The sequence below is a fragment of the Protopterus annectens genome, chromosome 2.part1, assembly GCF_019279795.1.
Source record: "Protopterus annectens isolate FY-2018-M chromosome 2.part1, PAN1.0, whole genome shotgun sequence".
NCBI lineage: Eukaryota > Metazoa > Chordata > Ceratodontiformes > Protopteridae > Protopterus > Protopterus annectens.
Window position 1 is genome coordinate 1,361,781,776 of NC_056729.1, and position 20,197 is coordinate 1,361,801,972.

The 20,197-nt window shown below is 40.9% G+C and overlaps 1 protein-coding gene across 9 annotated transcripts in view; it reads right to left on the reverse strand.

The window, feature by feature from the left end:
- The window catches only part of RBM47 (RNA binding motif protein 47), an 876,418-nt gene that overhangs the window by 43,654 nt on the left and 812,567 nt on the right, over positions 1-20,197 (reverse strand). For 7 of the 9 annotated variants that reach the window (XM_044062819.1, XM_044062821.1, XM_044062820.1 and 4 more), the window contains 2 exons: positions 19,279-19,485; positions 1,620-1,798 (listed from right to left, as the gene is read on the reverse strand). In XM_044062819.1, coding sequence (XP_043918754.1) covers positions 1,620-1,798; positions 19,279-19,485 — 386 coding nt within the window. The remainder of the gene's footprint in view (positions 1-1,619; positions 1,799-19,278; positions 19,486-20,197) is intronic. The other 2 variants (XM_044062824.1, XM_044062826.1) reach the window with 2 other exon arrangements.

Sequence of the window (20,197 nt, forward strand, 5' to 3'; positions counted from 1 at the left end):
GCTCACCCAGGGTAATCTCTCCTTCCCTCATTCTCAGGCAGTAGACCTCTTTATCTTGTAAGTCTCCTTCCTCATAACTCTGTCTTCCTAGCAGGTGATAGAGGGTGTAACTTTTAAGTAGTATATATAAGTAGTAGGGGATAGAGGGTGTAACTTTTAAGTAGTATATATAAGTAATAGGGGATAGAGGGTGTAACTTTTAAGTAGCATGTATATATAAGTAGTAGGGGTTAGAGGGTGTAACTTTTAAGTAGTATATATAAGTAGTAGGGGATAGAGGGTGTAACTCCTAAGTAGTATATATAAGTAGTAGGGGATAGAGGGTGTAACTTTTAAGTAGTATATATAAGTAGTAGGGGATAGAGGGTGTAACTTTTAAGTAGTATATATAAGTAGTAGGGGATAGAGGGTGTAACTTTAAGTAGTATTAGTAAGTAGTAGGAGATGGAGAGTGCACATTAAAGTAGAATACTATGTAGTAGGAGATGGAAGGTGTACTTTAAAGTGGTATACATAAGTAGTTGGAAATGGTGTGTGCAACTTTAAAGTATTTTATGTAAGTAGTTGGAGGTGCAGTGTACACATTAAAGTAATGTACATAAGTAGTAGGAGATACAGGGTGCACTGTAAATAGTATACATATGCAGTAGGATATACAGGGTGCACTTGAAAGTAGTGAGTGAGTTTTGAATTGTTTTGTCTATGAACTGCAGTTTACTTCAAGTGTTGGGACTCACAAGATCAAGTTTTTTCACTTCTGATCGGTAGCAATTAACTTAGAAAAACATGTTTATAAATAGGTTAGCATGATATGGAGATGTCAACAAAAATTTAAATTGCCTGGAAATGGATTGCTCTGACCTATAAAATGGCTGTATAAGCATCTACTCCTACTACAAATTATGCCATTAAGACACTTACACTTTCAGTATTTTTGAATGGTATCACTTTTGCAAGACAAAAATAGCATGTGCTAAAGAGATTAACTTATTTGTTTATTACAAATGGTTCTGTCATATCCATTACAAATGGGGTTTTATCATACTGCAGACAGAAACTATGACTTTACGTGATTTATTGGTATATATGTGCTAACTAGTAGACCGATACAGACAATCGTGCAGATAGAGGCACTACTACCAGAGTGTTTGTTACTATAGTAAATATGTAGATCTTCATACCTGTTATGCATGACAACAAATTGCTTAACTAATAGAGCTTGGATGAAATACACATTATGTGTGAAAGACTGATGCATTCAAGTGTTGCCTCTTTCTTAGAAGTACAGTAAACTCTGTGTTGATTATTTCTATGAACTCACAGTTTGAGAAATGGTACATTATACACTTCATCATGACATGACTGGCCAGATGCATCTTGCACTGGTGAATTACATGGTTTGAAAATGACTATTTTACTGAAAATAATTGAGATTTTTTTCTCTGTGACCACCACAACAGGGAGTTTGATGTTGCTCAGATATATTATGATTCTGGTGTTAACCCAGTGTACTGTGACTTGTTCAACTATACTACAACTCTAGTACACTAACACCCTGGACTCTAGAGAACATCATGGTAGTATAAAAACAACTTGCTGACAATAACTATTGAAGATACCTGAAACTGAGGTGGTGGGGATGAAACCGCTGGAATAACTGTAGCAGTAGCTGTGTCTGGCTGGACAGCCATAGGGTTTATAATGTGCTCCACTGTGTGCATCTTGGTATCATCCATAATCTTGGCAGCTGGTGCTGTCTGGAACACTGGATACTGCGCACTAATTGCAGGGATTGTCACTAAAATTAATACAAAACATAAAATAATATAAAGAAGCAATTGATATTGCAGGACAAAAAGAACAAACAGTTAAAAATGGGTTACTCCTGCAGAATTGTCTAAAGTTGAACACCTTTTCAAACACAATTAAATTTTAATGCAATTAAATATAATACCACAATATTTAACTGCAAAATGTAAGCACAATACTCAGCTGTAAAATGAAAACACAAAGTAATTTGTTTAAATAAACACTGCTATTAGTTATGCCATTACTTAGTTCAGTGAACTCTTCCTTATTATATTTTAATTTGTCATTACATCTGAAGTAATGAAACAATTCACTGTCGTGATAAAACAACTTCCGGTATCACCACTATAACTATACTAAGGAAATCAGTATATGGATCAACAATAAAGCATGAACAAATGCGAATGAAACTTACTAAAGAATACTTTAGAAGACTTGCATTAATCCTGAAAACAGTGTTGACATCTAGGAACAAAATTCAGGCTATAAACCAATTTGCTCTTCCTGTCCTAACTTACAGTTTTGGAGTCATTGATTGGCCCCAAAATGTGTTGGATAGATTAAAAAAGAAGGATGCTTCATGCTCACCAGATGATTTATAAAAGTCATGGCATACCAAGATTATATACTCCCCCATTCTGAAGGAGGGAAGGGCTTCCTTGAAACTGATTACATGTACAGATCTGCAATCATGGGACTGCACACAAATCTGCTGACCTCACAAGATCCGAACACAGTGAAAGTTTTGAAACATGAGGAGAATAAATCTAAGATGACTTCTCTGCTTATTGCAGAAGCACACTGGTGTCAAGCAGGAATGTAAAAACAACTAGAAGTAGATCAAAATCAGGCAACAACTGAATGTGCCAAAAAAACAAAAGAAAGAATATAAGGTGAAGGGCGAGATGAGAAGGTAAGAAATGTGGAAAATTCATAAATATAGTTGCAAGTATAGAAAACTTCTGGAAGAACCTCATGTTGATTAGGATCGAACACAGTAATGGTTAAGGAGAGACAAATTCAAACCAGGAGATGAAAGGTTAATATTGGTGGTCCAGGATAGTGGACTATGTACATGCCAGTTTACAAAGTCCATTGAACATGTAGGAGAAACAAACAAATGTAGGTTTTGTAAAACAGAATTGGAAACAGTTGCACATCTTGTTGCTGGTTGCGACATACTAATGGCAGAAGGACTGAATACTAAAAGGCATAATAATGTGGCAAGACTGTTGCACTGGGGCTTGTGCAAACATTCTGAAGTGGCTAATAAACACTGGAAACATGAGCCTCAAAGCATCATAGAAAATGATGAAGTCTACATCACATGGGATCACCCATTACCAACAGTTCAAAAGATAGATGCTAGAACACTGGATATAGTGGTCCATGAAAAGAAGACAAAAGTAACATTGATCATTGATATCACCACACCCTGTGACTAAAGTGACTTGCATATAGATATATAGGTATCAATAGACTACATCCAGGCCACCCAAAGACACCAACCCCATCAGGAAAGACCAAGAAACTCCCAAACAAATTGCTGATACCTTTAATTTCTTCTTTACCGAAGCCATCCAGTCATTTGCTAACTCTCTACCTCCTGTATCCTCTAATCTGCCCTCTTCCTCAAATAACTTACTACCTACCTACATTCCATCTACAACCTGTTCCTACACCCCTCATCTGTACCCTTCTTCAAAAACTCAAACCATCTACCCCCTCTGCTGACCTATTACCTGCTAAATATCTGCAAATAGCAGCTAAAGTTATTGCCTACCCTATTTTGATCCTAATAAATAGAACCATAACAGAAGGTACCATCCCATCCATCTGGAAAATTTCCCATATAATCCCTTTACATAAAGGTGGCAACTCAACAGAACTTTCTAACGTCCGTCCAATTTCCCTACTCTCTCCCTTAGCTAAAATTATGGAAAAATGCATCCATCGTCAACTGTTAGACCACCTTCTCCAGAATAGACTATTGGCCAACTCTCAGCATGGCTTTAGACCTTTATATAGTACCACCACTGACCTCCTATCATTTTCTGATCACATTAACAAAAAATGTAATAATAACACCCTGTTCTCTGCAATCTTTATTGATCTCTCAAATGCATTTGACATGGTCAACCATCAGCTACTGTTAAATATTCTTAAGTCCCTCTCACTTGATACTCAAGCACTACAGTGGTTCAAGTCCTACTTAGATAACAGGCAATAGGCAGTGCTTTGGGATAACAGTCTATCCATCTACCTTCCTGTCACCCTGTGTACCCAAAGGTTCTATATTAGGTCCTCTTCTATTCTCAGTTTTTATTAACGATCTAACTGTAAATATCCCCCATGCTACATGCATACAATATGCAGACAACTCCACATTAATTTGCTCCGCTACTGGTCCATCTGAACTGCAGTCCCTCACCCAAAATGTCTTCAAGTTAGTAGAAGAATGTTTTTTACAGCATTGTCTCCTCCTTAACCCCAAAAAGACTAGACTATTGCTCTTTACTCCCACACAAAAGTCCACCCCAATTGACTTCATCATCAAATCTAATAATAGGTTCATAGGTTCATAGGTAGGTACTAGACTATCTGCCTGAGGGCATTTATAATGGCACAGTCATATCTCCTGACACTACCACCAAACCTTAGGAGTAACTATTGACCACAGCCTTAACTATGATACTCATATCAACACCACAATAAAATCAGTTAACAGAAAACTAGGCTCCCTCTATAAAATGAAACCCTTCCTTACTCCCATAGCTAGAACTACTATTGCCCACACCCACCTTATCTCAACTCTCTTCTATGCCTCTCCTATATACACTAACCTATCTAATAGCAACCTCAACAAGCTGGCAATCTCCTTCAATAACATTGCCAGATTTGCAACTGGCTCCCCTTTTAGAACCCACCACTCCTAAAATCTAAAACAACTGGGTTGGCTGGAACTGCATAATCAAATTCTATTCCACCAACTTATTACTGCCCATAAAACCCTTTATCACCCAGGCAACACACCAATTCTCATGAGTCTAATCACCCCATATAACAATCTTACAAACCTACGCTCAACAAACTACTTGTATCTAGACAAAAACCCAACAATAAAGCAGGGGATTCCCTTTTTTCTAACACTGTGGGAAAAAGCTGGAACATACTTCCTGGTGAACTCACATCCCTTTCTTCAACTGTACTATTTAAAAAGAAACTCAAAATATACTTTACAACCCATTGGCTATGTCCTTGTACTAACCCAGACTAAGATTTCTCTTCCTGTTATCCTAGGTTATAGCACTAAACACTACTCACTTCATACCCACTTTAAGACCACTACCTTCTAGGTTAAACTAGCTGTTCCCAGGAAAGACTATGAACAGTACCCAGGAAAGACTGTATGAACACGTTACTGCCTTATAGATCAGTTACCGCCCTTAACTAAGTCTCCCTACCTTGTAAATAACTACCTATTCTCTTATGCCATATTTACAACTTTGGTTTGGGAATCTCTGTCTTTCTTCTGAATACTCTTTTCTTCTATTATTGTTTGGTCCACAAAAAAAAAAAAAGCCTTTTCTATTTTGTTTTAATTTTTTTATCTAGCATTACTGCTAAGTTACCATGTAAACAAGTGTTTTGTCTGACAAGTGAACTGTAACTGAAGTTGCAATGTTCTGTTTGTTTTTGTTTTGTTTTTATGTGGAGCTTTTCTCCCCAGGCCTCTACTGAAAATGGACATATATCCAGTTAGACTAGCCCAGTCAACAAATGTAAAATAAAATAAATATTTGGTAGAAGACAGAGTAACTTACAAAGCCATGTCTGACCCAGCTCTGTTAGAAATGCTACATCTAAAGAAATCCCAATTCCTCCGCACCACATGCTCCAGAGACCTCAACCTCATTATCACAATCAACAGAACATGCTGGAGGGGCAGGTTAATAACCCAGAGACTGCCCATACTCTGGAATAGACTTCCCATACATGTCAAGCAGAGCACCTCACTGGCTCTCTTCAAGAGAAATCTTGATGAGTGGATGGGAAATAGAAAGTTCACCCCAGGGATTACTCCAGTAGCTCTACTTGACAGAGGCACTGGGAACTAACGTTGGGTGGCACGATGCCAGGGCACTTCTATGGGCTAGGTTTATAAAGGCTCCAGGGCCATTAGCCCAGTACACACCTATGAACCTATAAAGAGATAGGGCTTTTAGTTTATCTGTATATGACATGCTATTTACTCCCTATATTTTTTGTAAGGAACCTCTGAGGCTGTTTCACCTATTGCAAGTGCCTGGTTAAGTATATGGCAAAAGGAGCATTGTACTCGATTGGTCCTTTTTAACTCTGACCACAGCTAATGGGATTTGGCTTTATTGGCCTGAATTTGTCCATAACAGACCTAAAAAGGAATAAAAGTGATGGGCATTCAGAACTGCCATACAGCTGAAACACCTGATGTCCTTAAGAGGTCATTTACATATATCCCATATTACCTCTAATGCAAGAGCTTGTAAGGAATCACACAGTGGAAAATCTAGCTTGACTAGATTTTTCTTTTAGTTTTTACTGATTGGTTTGTTTATGTGACCTTATTACTCATTGTTTTAGTTTGTTAGTTGGGATATTTTGCAGACACCCTGATGGTTATGGACATCAGCTGGGTACAACAACCCTGTGTTTCCAAAGGTTAGCCAAACAGTCCACTTATGCTGTGCTGATGAGGCCATAAGAAGGCTGAAACATCCATATCCACAATTATTGGCGCTTGGTTTTATTGGCTTGAATTTGTGTATAATGGACCTAGAAAGGAATAAAAGTAATGGGCATTCGGAACTAGCATATAGCTGAAAGGCCTGATGTCCTTAAGGGGTCATTTATCCCATGTTACCTCTAATACAAGAGGTTTCAAGGAATCACATAGTGGAAAATCTAGCTTGGCTTCCCAAGAATGGTACCTAAATATTCAGACTTATACTAATGGGTTGGATAACAATGATTTAGTTATGGACTCTAATAATGAAGGGGATGAGACTTTTTTAGAGGAGGAAGAATATCCCCCATTGACATGTTCATAACGTATACTGAACCAACAGACATTGAGAAATAACAACCAAGGGTGACAACAAGTGTACAACTACTAACGAGGTCAAATACAACTAACGGGGGAATGGAGAGGGATAGGGGCGAGGAAATAAGTGTAATTGTACATGATTGTAGACAATTTGACAATGTGATGTGTCTTAATCATCATTTTTTATTACCACCAGTTTCAGTTCAAATGAATAGCTAGCTCTTGGGATTTTAAGGTGTATAACTTTACTGAAATGAATTTAAACATCCACTTGTGTGACTTACTGGCTAAAGGGTTCACATTTATTCCTAGCAGGCCAGCCAGTTTAGTACACATCCTAATGGACCTGAAAGTATATGTGAGGAAACTCAATTTTAATTTTTTGTTTCAGGGTGTAGAGAATGCTATTGGCCCTTTCAAGATGTTTCAAATACTTATAACCCCCCTATACCTCCTTTGTTGGAAGAATTTGTGACTTGGACATCCGAGCCTTTTATGAACATAAAAACAGAATGAAGGGTAATTCGAATGAGGAGGAAGAAATGGAACTGCAGTTTCTTACCACAAATACTGGTTTTAGAATTATGAAACCAGATACAGGGGGTGGTGTTGTCCTTACCAATAGAAATGACTATAGTATGAAAATGTATGAGATCTTGGAGACACCCACATATATCTGTAGCTCATTAAACAAAATGAATGGGGCACATAGGAGAATTAGAGGATATCTATAACATCTTTTTATAGATGGCCTCATAAATTTGGATGAACTCCATTTCTTGTCAGTAGTTTCCAGTTACACCAGTTATTTTTGGTATACCAAAGATACATAACGACATACACCAACCGCTCCATGTGCCCTATTGTGGATGCTAGAGGCTCGATTACACATCCATTAGCTAAGTTCCTCGATACTGAACTACAGATATATCTTAGTAATGAGCCATTCCTGTGTATTGACTCCTGGGACTTCCTCAGCAAAATTAACCAACTTACATATGATAGTACTTGTACACTTATAACGGTAGATGTTAAGGACCTATATACCGTTATACCACATGAACTAGGGATACAGTGGATTTGTGATTAGCTTTTTTCTAAGGGGATATCCCAGGACAGGATTAACATGTTTGAACAACTTCTAGATATGGTTCCAAAAAAATAATTTTATATTACTTGAGAAGGAATACTACCTCCAAACCCAGGGTGTTGCAATGGGTGAAGCTTGTGGGAGTCTCTATGCGAATATCATCATGCTTGAATGGGAGAGAAGATTCTTGATAGATTCACCCTTCTTCCCATACTGTTACGCTTACACTCATTATCTTGATGATATTTTTATCTTATGGAAGGGGCCAAAACAGCAAATCGAACTATTCTTGGATTAAATTAATAATTCAACTTCATTCTTAAAACTCACCCATACAGTTAATGAGAGAGAAATACTTTATTTAGATGTTTTATTGATAAAGGATAACCAAAACAACAGGTTTTTAGCAGAGATATTTCGTAAAGAATCATATTCAAACAATTTTCTCCATTTCATGAGTTGTCACCCCTTTTCACAAAAGAGAGGGGTTATTAAGGGGAAATTTGTGAGGGCAGCCTGAATGGTTATCCTATGGGAGAGTTTTTTAAATGAATGTGACAAACTGAAGGAAACATTTCTTAAAAGAGGGTATCCCATAGACCTTGTGGAAGAAATTATGAACAAAGTTATTTTCAAGAGGCAGAATGGACATTTTGAACCTATTTTAAATGGGGCAATTGAAATGTTATGGCCTACCGACAGTCATAGAGTGACATCTGTTATGAATTCACCCCAGCATGAATCTAGCCCCATGTTGAACTCATATAAGGGTGACGATATGTCACAGGATGGGGGGGGTAAGTAATTTCAAATCATGTTTTTTGACTACTTTCTCAAATTATTCTTATCACATTAAAACTATATTAGAAAAAAATTGGAACTTATTGTATGGTGAAAAACAACTAAGAGATCTTATGGGCAAAAGACCAATTTGTATGTTCAGAAAGGGGTGAAATATTAAAAACTTACTTGAAAATCAGAGGGTACACTCATGAACTGGATACAGGTATAAATGCGGGACCTGTAAATTTTGCCTATATATTTTAGAAGTAAATGAGGTTATTATTAACAAAGTGAGAATAAAAATACAGGGAAGGTGTACTTGTAACACAGAGAGAGTGGTCTACTGTGCTTTATGCTGCGATTATTCATGTTTTTACGTAGGAAAGACCGAACATAAATTGAAAAACAGGATTAGTGAACACCTTAGAAACATCAGGGACCACTATGAGTATAATGCCCTAGCAAAACACATTTCCCAAAACCCAGAACATATGCTTAAGTTCATTATTTTGGAAACATTATACCCTGCTGAAAGAGGGGGAGCCTGGCCTTATTTATTAGAAAAGGTAGAACTGAGATGGCAGATTTGTCTGAACTCAGTACATCGGCCAGGATTAAATGAAAGTCTGTCCATAATTGGTCTTTTAAAACTTAAAGGCCTAAAAAGGTAACTGGCCCTGTAATTGGTTTGAAATACATATTTATTACATTTATAACATGTATACGTACATTTATTTTTATTGTTTTAGATTTACACTAGTTAATGTTTGTTTAGTGTAGTGTGATTACACTTTGAAATATTTTAGATGAGGATGAAGTGAGTGACTTACATATGTATGTATGTATGTATGTATATACTTACTGATTTGTTAGCAGTTTCTTTAAGAACTGATTATTAAGGATGTGATGTCATTATTTTAAAAAGTACTTAAGGAATGTGGTAATTATTTTTTATCTCTTGAAGTTCCTAACATAACTGTAAATCTGGGACAAAAGCGCTTACCTGGATTTTTATCAAGTGCAATAAAACTGTGATTTTATCGTGGTGTGAGTGGTTTTTTGGACTTTTTTGTGGTTTGGACTTTTCTCTTCTGTAAGAGATTTTTCTTTTAGTTTTGACTGATTGGTTTGTCTGTGTGACCTTGTTATAAATTGATCTGACATTGTTGTCTTCATTCGATCTTCAACCTGTGGGTACAGGCATCAACATCAGTGTTGAGCCAGCTATATCCAAGCTACTGTGCCAAAATTGAGCATCTCCCCTACCCACAATGCCCCTCTCTCCCTCACTAACTCAGATCTCATTTGCTGCCATTCCAGCTATAAGCGGGCCGTCTGAGCTCCATCTTTGTTGCGAGTGTTTGGCTATTTGTGAGAATCTTTGTACTCAGGTACCATTTTAAAAACTTTCTGTTAGTTTCTGAACTTTTCCCTACCCTTCGTGTTCTTCATAGCAATTTTCATGGCTTTAAGTCTCTTCTGGTGAAGTTCCCTTTTCTGTCTTTCTGTCATGGCTGATAAATCGGACAAGTTAGAGAAAGGTATTGGTTTTAGAAAATGCACTGGGTGTGGGCATAAACTCCCACCCTTGGATGGTCAGACATTGTGTGTAGTATGTTTAGTTAATCCTCACTTAGACTTTGGATGCTCTGTTTGTGCAGGGTTTTTTCCTGTACCCTCTCAGACAGACACAACAAGCTGATTCTTAAGGGTTTGTTACCCAGTTATTCTGGTATGGGTGCAGGGACTCAACCTCCTGTTAATTTGCCCAAGACTAAAAGCAAGGATGTTGATAAGAAAGCTGAAAGAGAGAAGGAAAAAGAGTGAGAGAGAGAGAAAAATCTAAAAGCAACCACAGGCCCCTGGAGAAGTGGAGACTTGCAGTATCTACCCCTGCTGCTGGTGAACCTTCTCCCAAGATTAGGCCTAGGTTATCTTCCCTTCAGCCTAGGTTCTGTCCTGGGCCTCTGGATTCAGCCTTGCCCATGCACCACTCCCAGCCTGCATCTGTGGCTTCCTCTGCCAGGTCATCCCATAGATTATCCAAAAGAGAAGTGGACTGCCTGATGAGACAGTTCCTGCAGGCTCAGGTCCAGTTGCGGGTCCTTCCCACACCCTCCCCACTGGGAGTGGGGGGATTCTTCCCTTTCCCTTACTGGCTGTCCTGCTTTCCTGAGCCCCAGGGTTTGGGACCTTCAGATGTCGGAGTTGCCGGCATCAAGGGGCTGGCATCAACATTTTTGGTTTCTTTGATGCGACCATGGCCTTGAGTTCCTCAGCCCCTTTCTCTTAGGTGCTGGAGGGGTCTTGGAGTCATAGTCTGCTCAGCACTGGATCCGAGGGTTTGGCATTGGCATCGACATTTTCGGTGCCTTTCCTTCCCCTTGGAGCTTTGGTTCAGAGCAGCTCGACACCAACACTCCCGTCAGCACAGATGGGGTCTGGAGTTTCTGCTCCACAGGCATCCAGCACCTCAGTGAATGTTCTTATGGTGACGATCTCCTGTTATCCATTGGTGTTTGATGTGGTGGAGAGGATCCTCCCAACTTCGGTGTCAAGATCCTTGGTGCCTCCCCCTCTGGATCTTCTTCAGCTTCAGTTGGACTCTGGACCTGACATTTCCAGTCCTACACTTGAACAACAGCTTGCCTCTACCCTCTAAACATCTCTCTCTTCGGAGCCCCAGGCTTCCGGTTCCTCCTAGGAATGTCTCCCTGAGGAGCTCCACTGGAAGCACCTGTGCCAAAGGAGGCACATTGACTCCACCCCTGAGTCTGCCACTGAAGACACTGACTGGAAGGAAGGTGAGGGCTCCCCCTGATCTCCGCCCAATGATGTCTCATTTGGAGATATCATGGAAATTCTGTGTCAGAAGGGTGGATGGTCAACCCCAAAGCCCAATCCAGATGAGTCAGTGTTCCTGGAGGCATTCGGTGCAGGCCCATCTACTTCCTGGGTGGCTCCCCTCTGCGGACCCCTTAGTAGACCTCATCACCCACAGGGCATGGAAGGAACCAGATGCGGTGGAACCAGTCCGAAAATTCCCTGACAGGGTCCTTAGCCCCCCACCAAATATAATTTTTTGGAAGAAGAGCATCCCTGTTGGTGCCTTGGTGGTTGCAGCTGCCACAAACAAGGAGCTGGCCCAGAAGAGCTCTTCTGTCTATACACCTGACAGGGAATCCAGAGCAAAAGACAGACTGGGGAAGCATGTTTATATGTCAGCGACCTTCTCTCTGAGGGCACATGGCACATGGCACTAGACTGTAGAGATCACTCATCAAGGAGCTTTCTGCATCTGGAGTCCATGTCGGCAGAGGAGAAGATCTTCTCCTTCAGACTTGCCACTCTTAAAGCCATTTCTAACACCTTTATGTGGCTCCTCTCCTATTCCATGGAAAGTGCATCTAGAGCAGCTGGTTCAGGCATTGCTACTAAACGTCATGCCTAGATGCAGCTTTGCAACTTCTCTAAGCTCTTCAAGGTGTCCTTCACAAATGCCCCCTTTGATGGAGCTTCCCAGTTTGGTCCATCCGTGAAGGATAAGTAGCCCAGTGGAAGAAGGATGGTAAGAACGTGTCTGCTGTCAGACTCTGCTTTTCTACTCCTCAGCATTCTTACTCCATGTATCAAAGAGGCAGTAAAAAGTTGTGATTCCGGAAGTCCAGGGTTCTTCTATTAAGATGCATTGGCAGAGTCTTCCCCTAGAGGCAGACTGGGGAATGATTCTTTCAGATGCCACCCTAGGGGCAGGAGGGCTTCAAGTGGACAAGGGTCTCAGGACACTGACCCAGACAGGCCCTTCCAGTGGCTCTGAAGTGTTGTCCAGCTGTCCTACCCAGAAGGCAGTCAGGGGTCACTTTTCTCTGCACCCATCAGCCTGGGAAGCCATCACGTTAGAACAATGGGTGCTGACAATAATTTCCAGGGGTTATTTGATAACCTTTCTTCACCCACCTAAGGCCTGAAAGACTCTTCCAGATGTTCCACCCACTCACAGGAAGGCAGCTGAACTCAAAATTTCAAAGTTGCTCAACAAGCGAGTTATCCAGCCCATCTCCCCAAGACTATCTGGATCAGGCATCTACTCAGGGTTCCTTTTGGTGCCCAACAAGGTGGGGGGACACAGACCAATCTTGTATCTCAACTGCTTGAACATGTTTGTCACCAAGACAAAGTTCCAGATGGTTACAATTCAATCTATCCTTCCCTACCTTTCGAAGGACTACTGGATGTGCTCAGTGGACCTCCAGGATGCTATCACATAAAGATGGACAAGCATCGCAGGAAGTTCCTACCCTTCTGATCAGGAGCCAGGTGTTATCAATTCAGCATACTCCCATTTGGCTTCACCACAGCCCGCAGGGTGTTCACCAAAGTGGTAGCAGTACTCACAGCATATCTCAGGCTACAGGGGATATGGGTTTTCCCCTACCTGGATGACTGGCTTCTAGATGCACCCACCAAGCATCAGCTTCTTCAGGCCAGGGACTAGTTTCTGCAGTTAGCTTCGACCTTGGCCATCATGATAAATTTCCCTAAATTGAAATTGTAGCCTCTCCATTCCATTGAATTCATCAGAGTGCTGTATGAATATGTCTTTGTGCAAGATCTTTCTCACCAGCAACAGAATTCAATCTCTTCAGGGGCAGGTGTGCGTTCTTCTGGATCTGCCTTTGCAGTCAGCAGCCCAAATCCTTCAAGCTCAGGGATCTATGGCAGCAACCATTGTGATTTTACCCTTAGCAAGACTACATATGTGAGCTCTCCAATGGACCCTATCAGGTCAATGGTTGCCCCTGGACCAGCCCCTCTCCCATCCCATTCAGCTGTCCAGAACCTGCAGGTCCTCCCTACTATGGTGGTTGAACACTTAGAATTTAGCAGAAGGTTGATCTTTCATGGGTCCAGCTCCTGTGGCCACAGTCATCACGAACAACCTCCTAGCTTGGGTGGGGAGTCATTGGCTGGGAAGGACTGTTCAAGGGATATGGTCAGTGTGAGAGACCAATCTACACATCAATGTTCTGGAGATGAGGGCAGTGCTTCTGGATTTGGAGGCACTGCCTTCATTTCTACCACAAGGAATGATTGTGATACAGACAGACAACATGACTGTGGTCTGGTATATCAGAAAACAGGGAGGAACCAGATCTTACCCCCTCTGTTGAGAAGCCATGAGATTGTGTGAATGGGTGATTTCCTCAGGCTGCCTTCTTATTGCAACGCATATTATGGGGAGTTCCAACATACTAGTGGTCAAACTTAGCAGGACCATTTTGCTTCCTCATGAGTTGTCTCTGGAGCAATCAGTGGCGGGCATGATCTTCCAGAAATGGGGTCACCTGAGCTGTGAGCTCATTGCCTCACCTTCCAATGCCAAGTGCAGGGAGTTTTTCGCCCTGATTCCCCCCGAGGAGGGATTCCCAGAGACTCTCTAGTTTATGCTTGGCCACCCTGGTCTGCTGTATGCGTACCCCCTCTTCCTCTTATGGCAAAATTCCTTCAGAAGGATCAGAGGTCGAGGTGCTGCGTGATTGTCATCACTCCCTTCTGGCCTTATCAGGTTTGGTTTCTTCTCTTTTGCGCTCACAGTATCTGTCCTCCTTGGATTCTGGATCGATGTCCAGATCTGATTTCCAATCCAGAGGGCAATTATCATTCTGATCTGGAAAGTCTGAAACTCACATCTTGGCTTCTGCAGTTCCAGTGATGGCTAGAGTTCTCAGGTATTCATCTCCCATGAAGCATATATTGCTTTCCACTCACAAGTCATCCACCATGAAGATCTATGCTAGTAAATGGAAGAAATTTTGCACTTGGGTGTCCCACACTTCGGTGTATCCTTTTACTGCCTCTATTCCTTTGGTTTTAGACTTTCTGGCTTGTATCTTCAACCAAGGAGCCAGTTTTCTACAGTTAAAGTCCAACTAGCTGCTATATACTACTATCATGTCAGACTAAAGGATTCTTCTCTGGCCGCTTCTAGATTGTGCAGGGCCTTTTTGAAATGAAAGTTTCTTTTACGGACTCCAGTTAAGGACCTGGCCTCTCCTTAGGACTTAACCTTTGTACTTAAAGTGCTGGTGTCATCTCCCTTTGAGCCCTGTGCAAAAGCAGATCTACAAATTTTGTCATGGAAAACAGCTCTATTGGTAGCCCTTACTTCATCTAAGTTGGTTTCTGAGTTACAAGCACTTTGCATTTAGTCTCCGTATCTTATTTTTCACAAAGATCATGTTTTCTTAGGCTGAATCCTTCCTTCATGCCCAAGGTTGCTTCAGGGAAGAATATTAATCAGGTCATTCATCTTCCTGTGTTCTTCCCAGAGTTTCAAAATAAAGGGATGTATCAGTTACACATGCTGTACCTAGAGAACCAAATCTTTCAGGAAGTCCAATCAGCTGTTTGTATCATATTTAAGTCCAGATTGGGATTGCCTATTTCCAAGGTAACCATTGCCAACTGGATTGCGAAATGTATCACTTTTATTTATAAGAAGCACGGTGTTCCACTTTCTTCTACTGTGAAGGTGCATTCCACCAGGCCTGTGTCTACTTCATCAGCTTTTTCTTCCATGGTACCAGTTGATGAGATATGTACTGCAGCTACATGGGCTAGGTCTCATACCTTCATATCCTATTACAAATTGGGTATTTCATCTAGGAGCAGAGCTTCCTTTGGTTCCACCATGTTCCAAAACATCCTTCCTTAGGGCCACCCAGGACTCAAGTAGCTGGGGACTCTGTCCCACAGGTTGAAGATCAAATGAGGACAACAATGTCAGATAAAGAAGTTATGTACTCACCATAACATTCCATCTGCATTGTTGTTTTTCATTTGTCTTCAACCTTCCCTCCCTCCTTCCCCCTTTCCATGAGTGTTTTGGCCTGGTAAACAAGGTCTGCTGTTCTCTCTCCTACCTCCTGTTCTAGAGGTTGTTCACTGTCACCGTGTTTCTAGGGGGTTTGGGTCAGTAACCTACTTGTCAGGCAAACTTGATCTGAGGTAGTGAGGGAGAGAGGGGCATTATATGTAGGGGAGGAGCTCAGTTTTGGCACCATAACTTGGATATGGCCGGCTCAGCACCGATGTCAGTGCCTATACCCACAGGTTGAAGACAAATGAACAACAATGCAGATGGAACATTACGGTGAGTGCATAACTTCTTTTTTTAGTTTATTTGGGATATTTTGCAGACACCCTAATGGGTATGGACATCAGCTGGGTATGACAACCCTTTGTTTCCAAAGATTATCCAAACAGTCCACTTATGTTGTGCAAATGAGGCCATAAAAAGACTGAAACATGCACATCCACAGCTAGTGGGGTTTGGTTTTATTGGCCTGACTTTGTCCATAACAGACTTAAAAAGGAATAAAAGTCATGGGCATTCAGAACTGTCATATATCTGAAACATCTAATACAAGAGGTTTTAAGGAATCACATAGTAGAAAATCTGGGTTGGCTAATACCACAATTGGCCTTTCAACATATTCTTAGATAAACATTAGGAACCCCTCCTTGTCAGTGGCCAAACTGTCTGCCACTATGCTTGCAGGTCCTTCAGATCCTACTGCATACATGCCTGCCTTGTGTATTATTCTGCCTACTGCATTTAAGTCATAGACTAATGCCACACAGACATGATCCCCTGGTTGATTAGCATAACCCCTACCCAACAGGTGGCACCCATGATTCCTGAGTGTCTAAAGTAGTGGGACATCATTTTCAGCTTGGATGAAGGTGTCCAGCCTCTGTTCTCTGCTCCTTCTTGAGGGCATGATGACACCTATGGAAACAAGAGACATAGGTGTAGACTGGTGATTGCTAGAAAAAGTAGGCTGCCAGTTGGTAAAGAGTGGGTTGCCATAGGTAGAAGCAACATTAAATGTTTGGACAAGAATAGAAACACAGTAGATGTCAGTGATATACTACACTATAGACACTGGGGTACTCCAGGGATACCCCAGACCAGTAGTAGGAAAAGATGTGTACATGTATACAGCTGGTGTGGTTGCCACCCAGAGATTCACATGGATATACAGGGGAAGGTCACCTAGAGAATAACAGAAGTTAATAAGGTGATGGGCTATGATATTGGGGTTACACTTGGAGAGGCCAGTTAAACCCTCGCACACCACAGCTGTTTAGGGCACACATGACATACAGGATATTGCAGAGATAGGCAGTCCTGGCATTGGGCTGTCTTCTCACAGCTACAATGCAGATTTGCATATACTATGTATGGGCTACATACCAGAACAAATTATATATAACCATAGTACAGACTAGTCCATGTACCTATACCCTATTCCAAGGAAAGCACTGCTGAAATGTACAGCACACCTATGACATATATGTTACCATGGTATTGCAGAACACTGTGTACTTCCTCAGGTCTGTGTCTTCTTTATATTCTTATGCTCTTTGTTACTAGAAACTTCCTTCAGTCTGTTGTACTGGAGTTGCAGATGCTCATTTTTTGGTGTGTGGTTTGGCATTTAAAATGGTGGTATATCTGATTAAGCCACAAATATATGTAGTAATTTGCACTACATGCATTTAAATTAAACTAGTTTGCATGCATTCCTGCAGTTCACTACATTTCAGTGAAGTACATGGAAAACATAATGCATAATGTATAGAGTGGTTCTACCACATGCCACTGCTATGCTCACAATTATAAAATCATGTGTCTGGTGCGGATCACAGTCTACAGTTGTGTTTTACATGGCATTCCTGGTGACTGTAGCCGATGCTAATGCTCCAATGAATGCACATCTCTGGTAGACCTCTGAAGTGCCCATACTTGGGGGGAATATTCCTATTTTCGGGCCTGAATTACCCCTGCATATGATGTGCCTATTTTTGGAGGTATGTCTTGATTTACTCATTCAAACAATTTTCTGAATCTCCTCTCATCACATATCAGTTTTGAAGCTGTTTAGTATACAGAAAACCATACTATGTGGCCAGCATAGTGGTGGCACCAATATTTTCAGAAAAGAGGACATATCTTATATTTCCCATTTTTGAAGCAAAAAGAGGGAGAATTTTGAAATGCAGTTCATTAAAGTCTACAAATTTTACTCTGTGAATGTGCTTATATTTTTCTACATCATTTCTGTCACCCTGTTTTTATACATGTGTTTCTGAGCAGACACCCAGAGTCCTACTGATAACTGGAAGAGTTATGAGATAATTAGTATTCAAATATTATGCTAATTAGCTATCCACATTTTTGGCTGGATGTATCTGTTTTTCAAGGGCCTTTTCACCTGTTTTCAAAGTCTGCAAGTTGATAGGCATCTGGTATGTTAAGGAAAACAAATTAATGTTTCCTACACAGCCAGTTCGGGCAGCAGCTGCTTGGACTCTTATGTGGGTCCATTAAATAAGGTGGCTGCAAAGTTCAATCTGGAAGTGCTTTTGACTAAGGTTACTTGTACCCCTAAGGACTGATGCTCCATGTAAGCAGCAGTGCTATAATATACAAACCTCCCACTGTGAATATGTGCAGTAGTGGGAAGGAAAGTCTAGGCAGGAATACCCTGAATGGTGTAGTAAGTATCTGGAATTAAAACTGTTTTCAAAATGTAATTCTAAATGGGTTTTTTTCAGTCATTCAGAACAGTGTGACTAATAAAGTGTATTTTTTCTGAAGGAAACCAAGGCATATTAGATGGGTGGTGGGGGGTTGTTTTTTGCGCTGGATATGTTGCTTGTCGATACGTCATGGCACTGATGTATAGGGAAGGCGAATAAACAGCTGTTCATTTATGAATTCCTGTGCACCATGTCTGGTTTCTATTGTGATGTACTTGTCAAGTCCCCATTGGCTGTTTCTTTTTCCAGATGGCTGCCTACTAAAAACATCACATGGCCTATCTCTAAACAGCTTTAACTTTTCTGGCAAGAGTTGCCTTTTAGTGCATGTTTACCTGAAACTACAATATCGGATTGCAGGCAGAATATGTCTGATTTTCCACATGGGCATTGGCGTAATCTCCGAGAGGAATGCCCCTTTCAACAACCCAATCCAGACTGTCATCTCAAGAATCAATAGCTGCTCACTGACCACTCAGTTTGCTTCTTAAAACAATTTACAAAACATACAATGTAGATTCAAACTACAAGCTCTTAACTTCCAAAGAAGTATTTTCTAAACTTTCTGAGCTCTATGATACACACAGAAACATGCACACGTAGACACACACACACACACACACACACACACACACACACACACACGCACACACGCACACACGCACACACGCACACACACACACACACACACACACACACACACACACACACACAAACACGTGCACACACACACACACACACACACACACGCGTGTGCATGTGTGCGCATACACAATCCTTATCCAGATGTTTCATTCTAAGAGAAGTGAGCAGATGTTTTACAGGAGTGGTTAAACTGTGGAGTAGATTCAGTGCTGCATGTCTGAAAACATCATATTCAGTACTATGAGCTCATGCTTACCTGTTCCTGGTTTAATGGCAACAGGATTCACAGCAGTTAGCTCTAAGCTGGGTACAAGCTCATAGGTTTTGTCTTGTTGCTTGGTTTTCCCTTCATGATATCTGCTGTAGATGCCACGACCCGCAGAATACCCCCCCAGATAAGAACCTCTGGGACCTGGAGCACGATTTCCTGCAGCACCTCGACCCCTGCCTCTCACACTGCCTGCTTAAATAACAAATAATGCTGATGAGATGCATATGCAGCTTTAAGAGAATTTAAAGTTTACCAGGCAGTATTAGTCTAGCAAATGTGACTACTTCATTTTTAAACCATATACATTTGTTAAAATATTAATTGATCTTTATAAGTACAGCAAGACTATGTATTTCTAAACATAAAGCTGCAACAAAATCTGTGAATAAAAGTTTTAAGTGAAACAGCTTTAACTTTTTCCAAAATCACTATATATGCAGCCTCTCTGGTAATGTTTAGAAATAAACCTGAATTGTTTACCATGGTATAGCAATAGGATCCATTACAAGTCTGCAAAATCTAATTCACCAACAGTACACTGAAGGAGTCAATTTTTTTTAATAAAAACATCTGCTAAAAAGTACAGTTGTGTACACTTACCATAAATGTAGATGTTCGAGTGTATTCACTGATGCAGTCATCACATTTGGGTTATCCCTGCTAGGGTAGCCCTCATCTGGCCGAAATACCAGAGACTTAGTGTTTCTGCAGCGGTTGCTGTGGCTTGAGGACTGACGTCAGGTCGTCAGTAGTATAAAGTAAGGCAGCCAATGCCATTACATCAGTTTTTCTTGCCCTAACCTGTCAAAGCCCCCAAAGTAGGAGGCCAGGTTCGTAAGGAAAGGAGAACAACATGTAAAATGGTAATAAAAAGAGAAAGAAAATAAAGGGGGTGGAGGGAGGG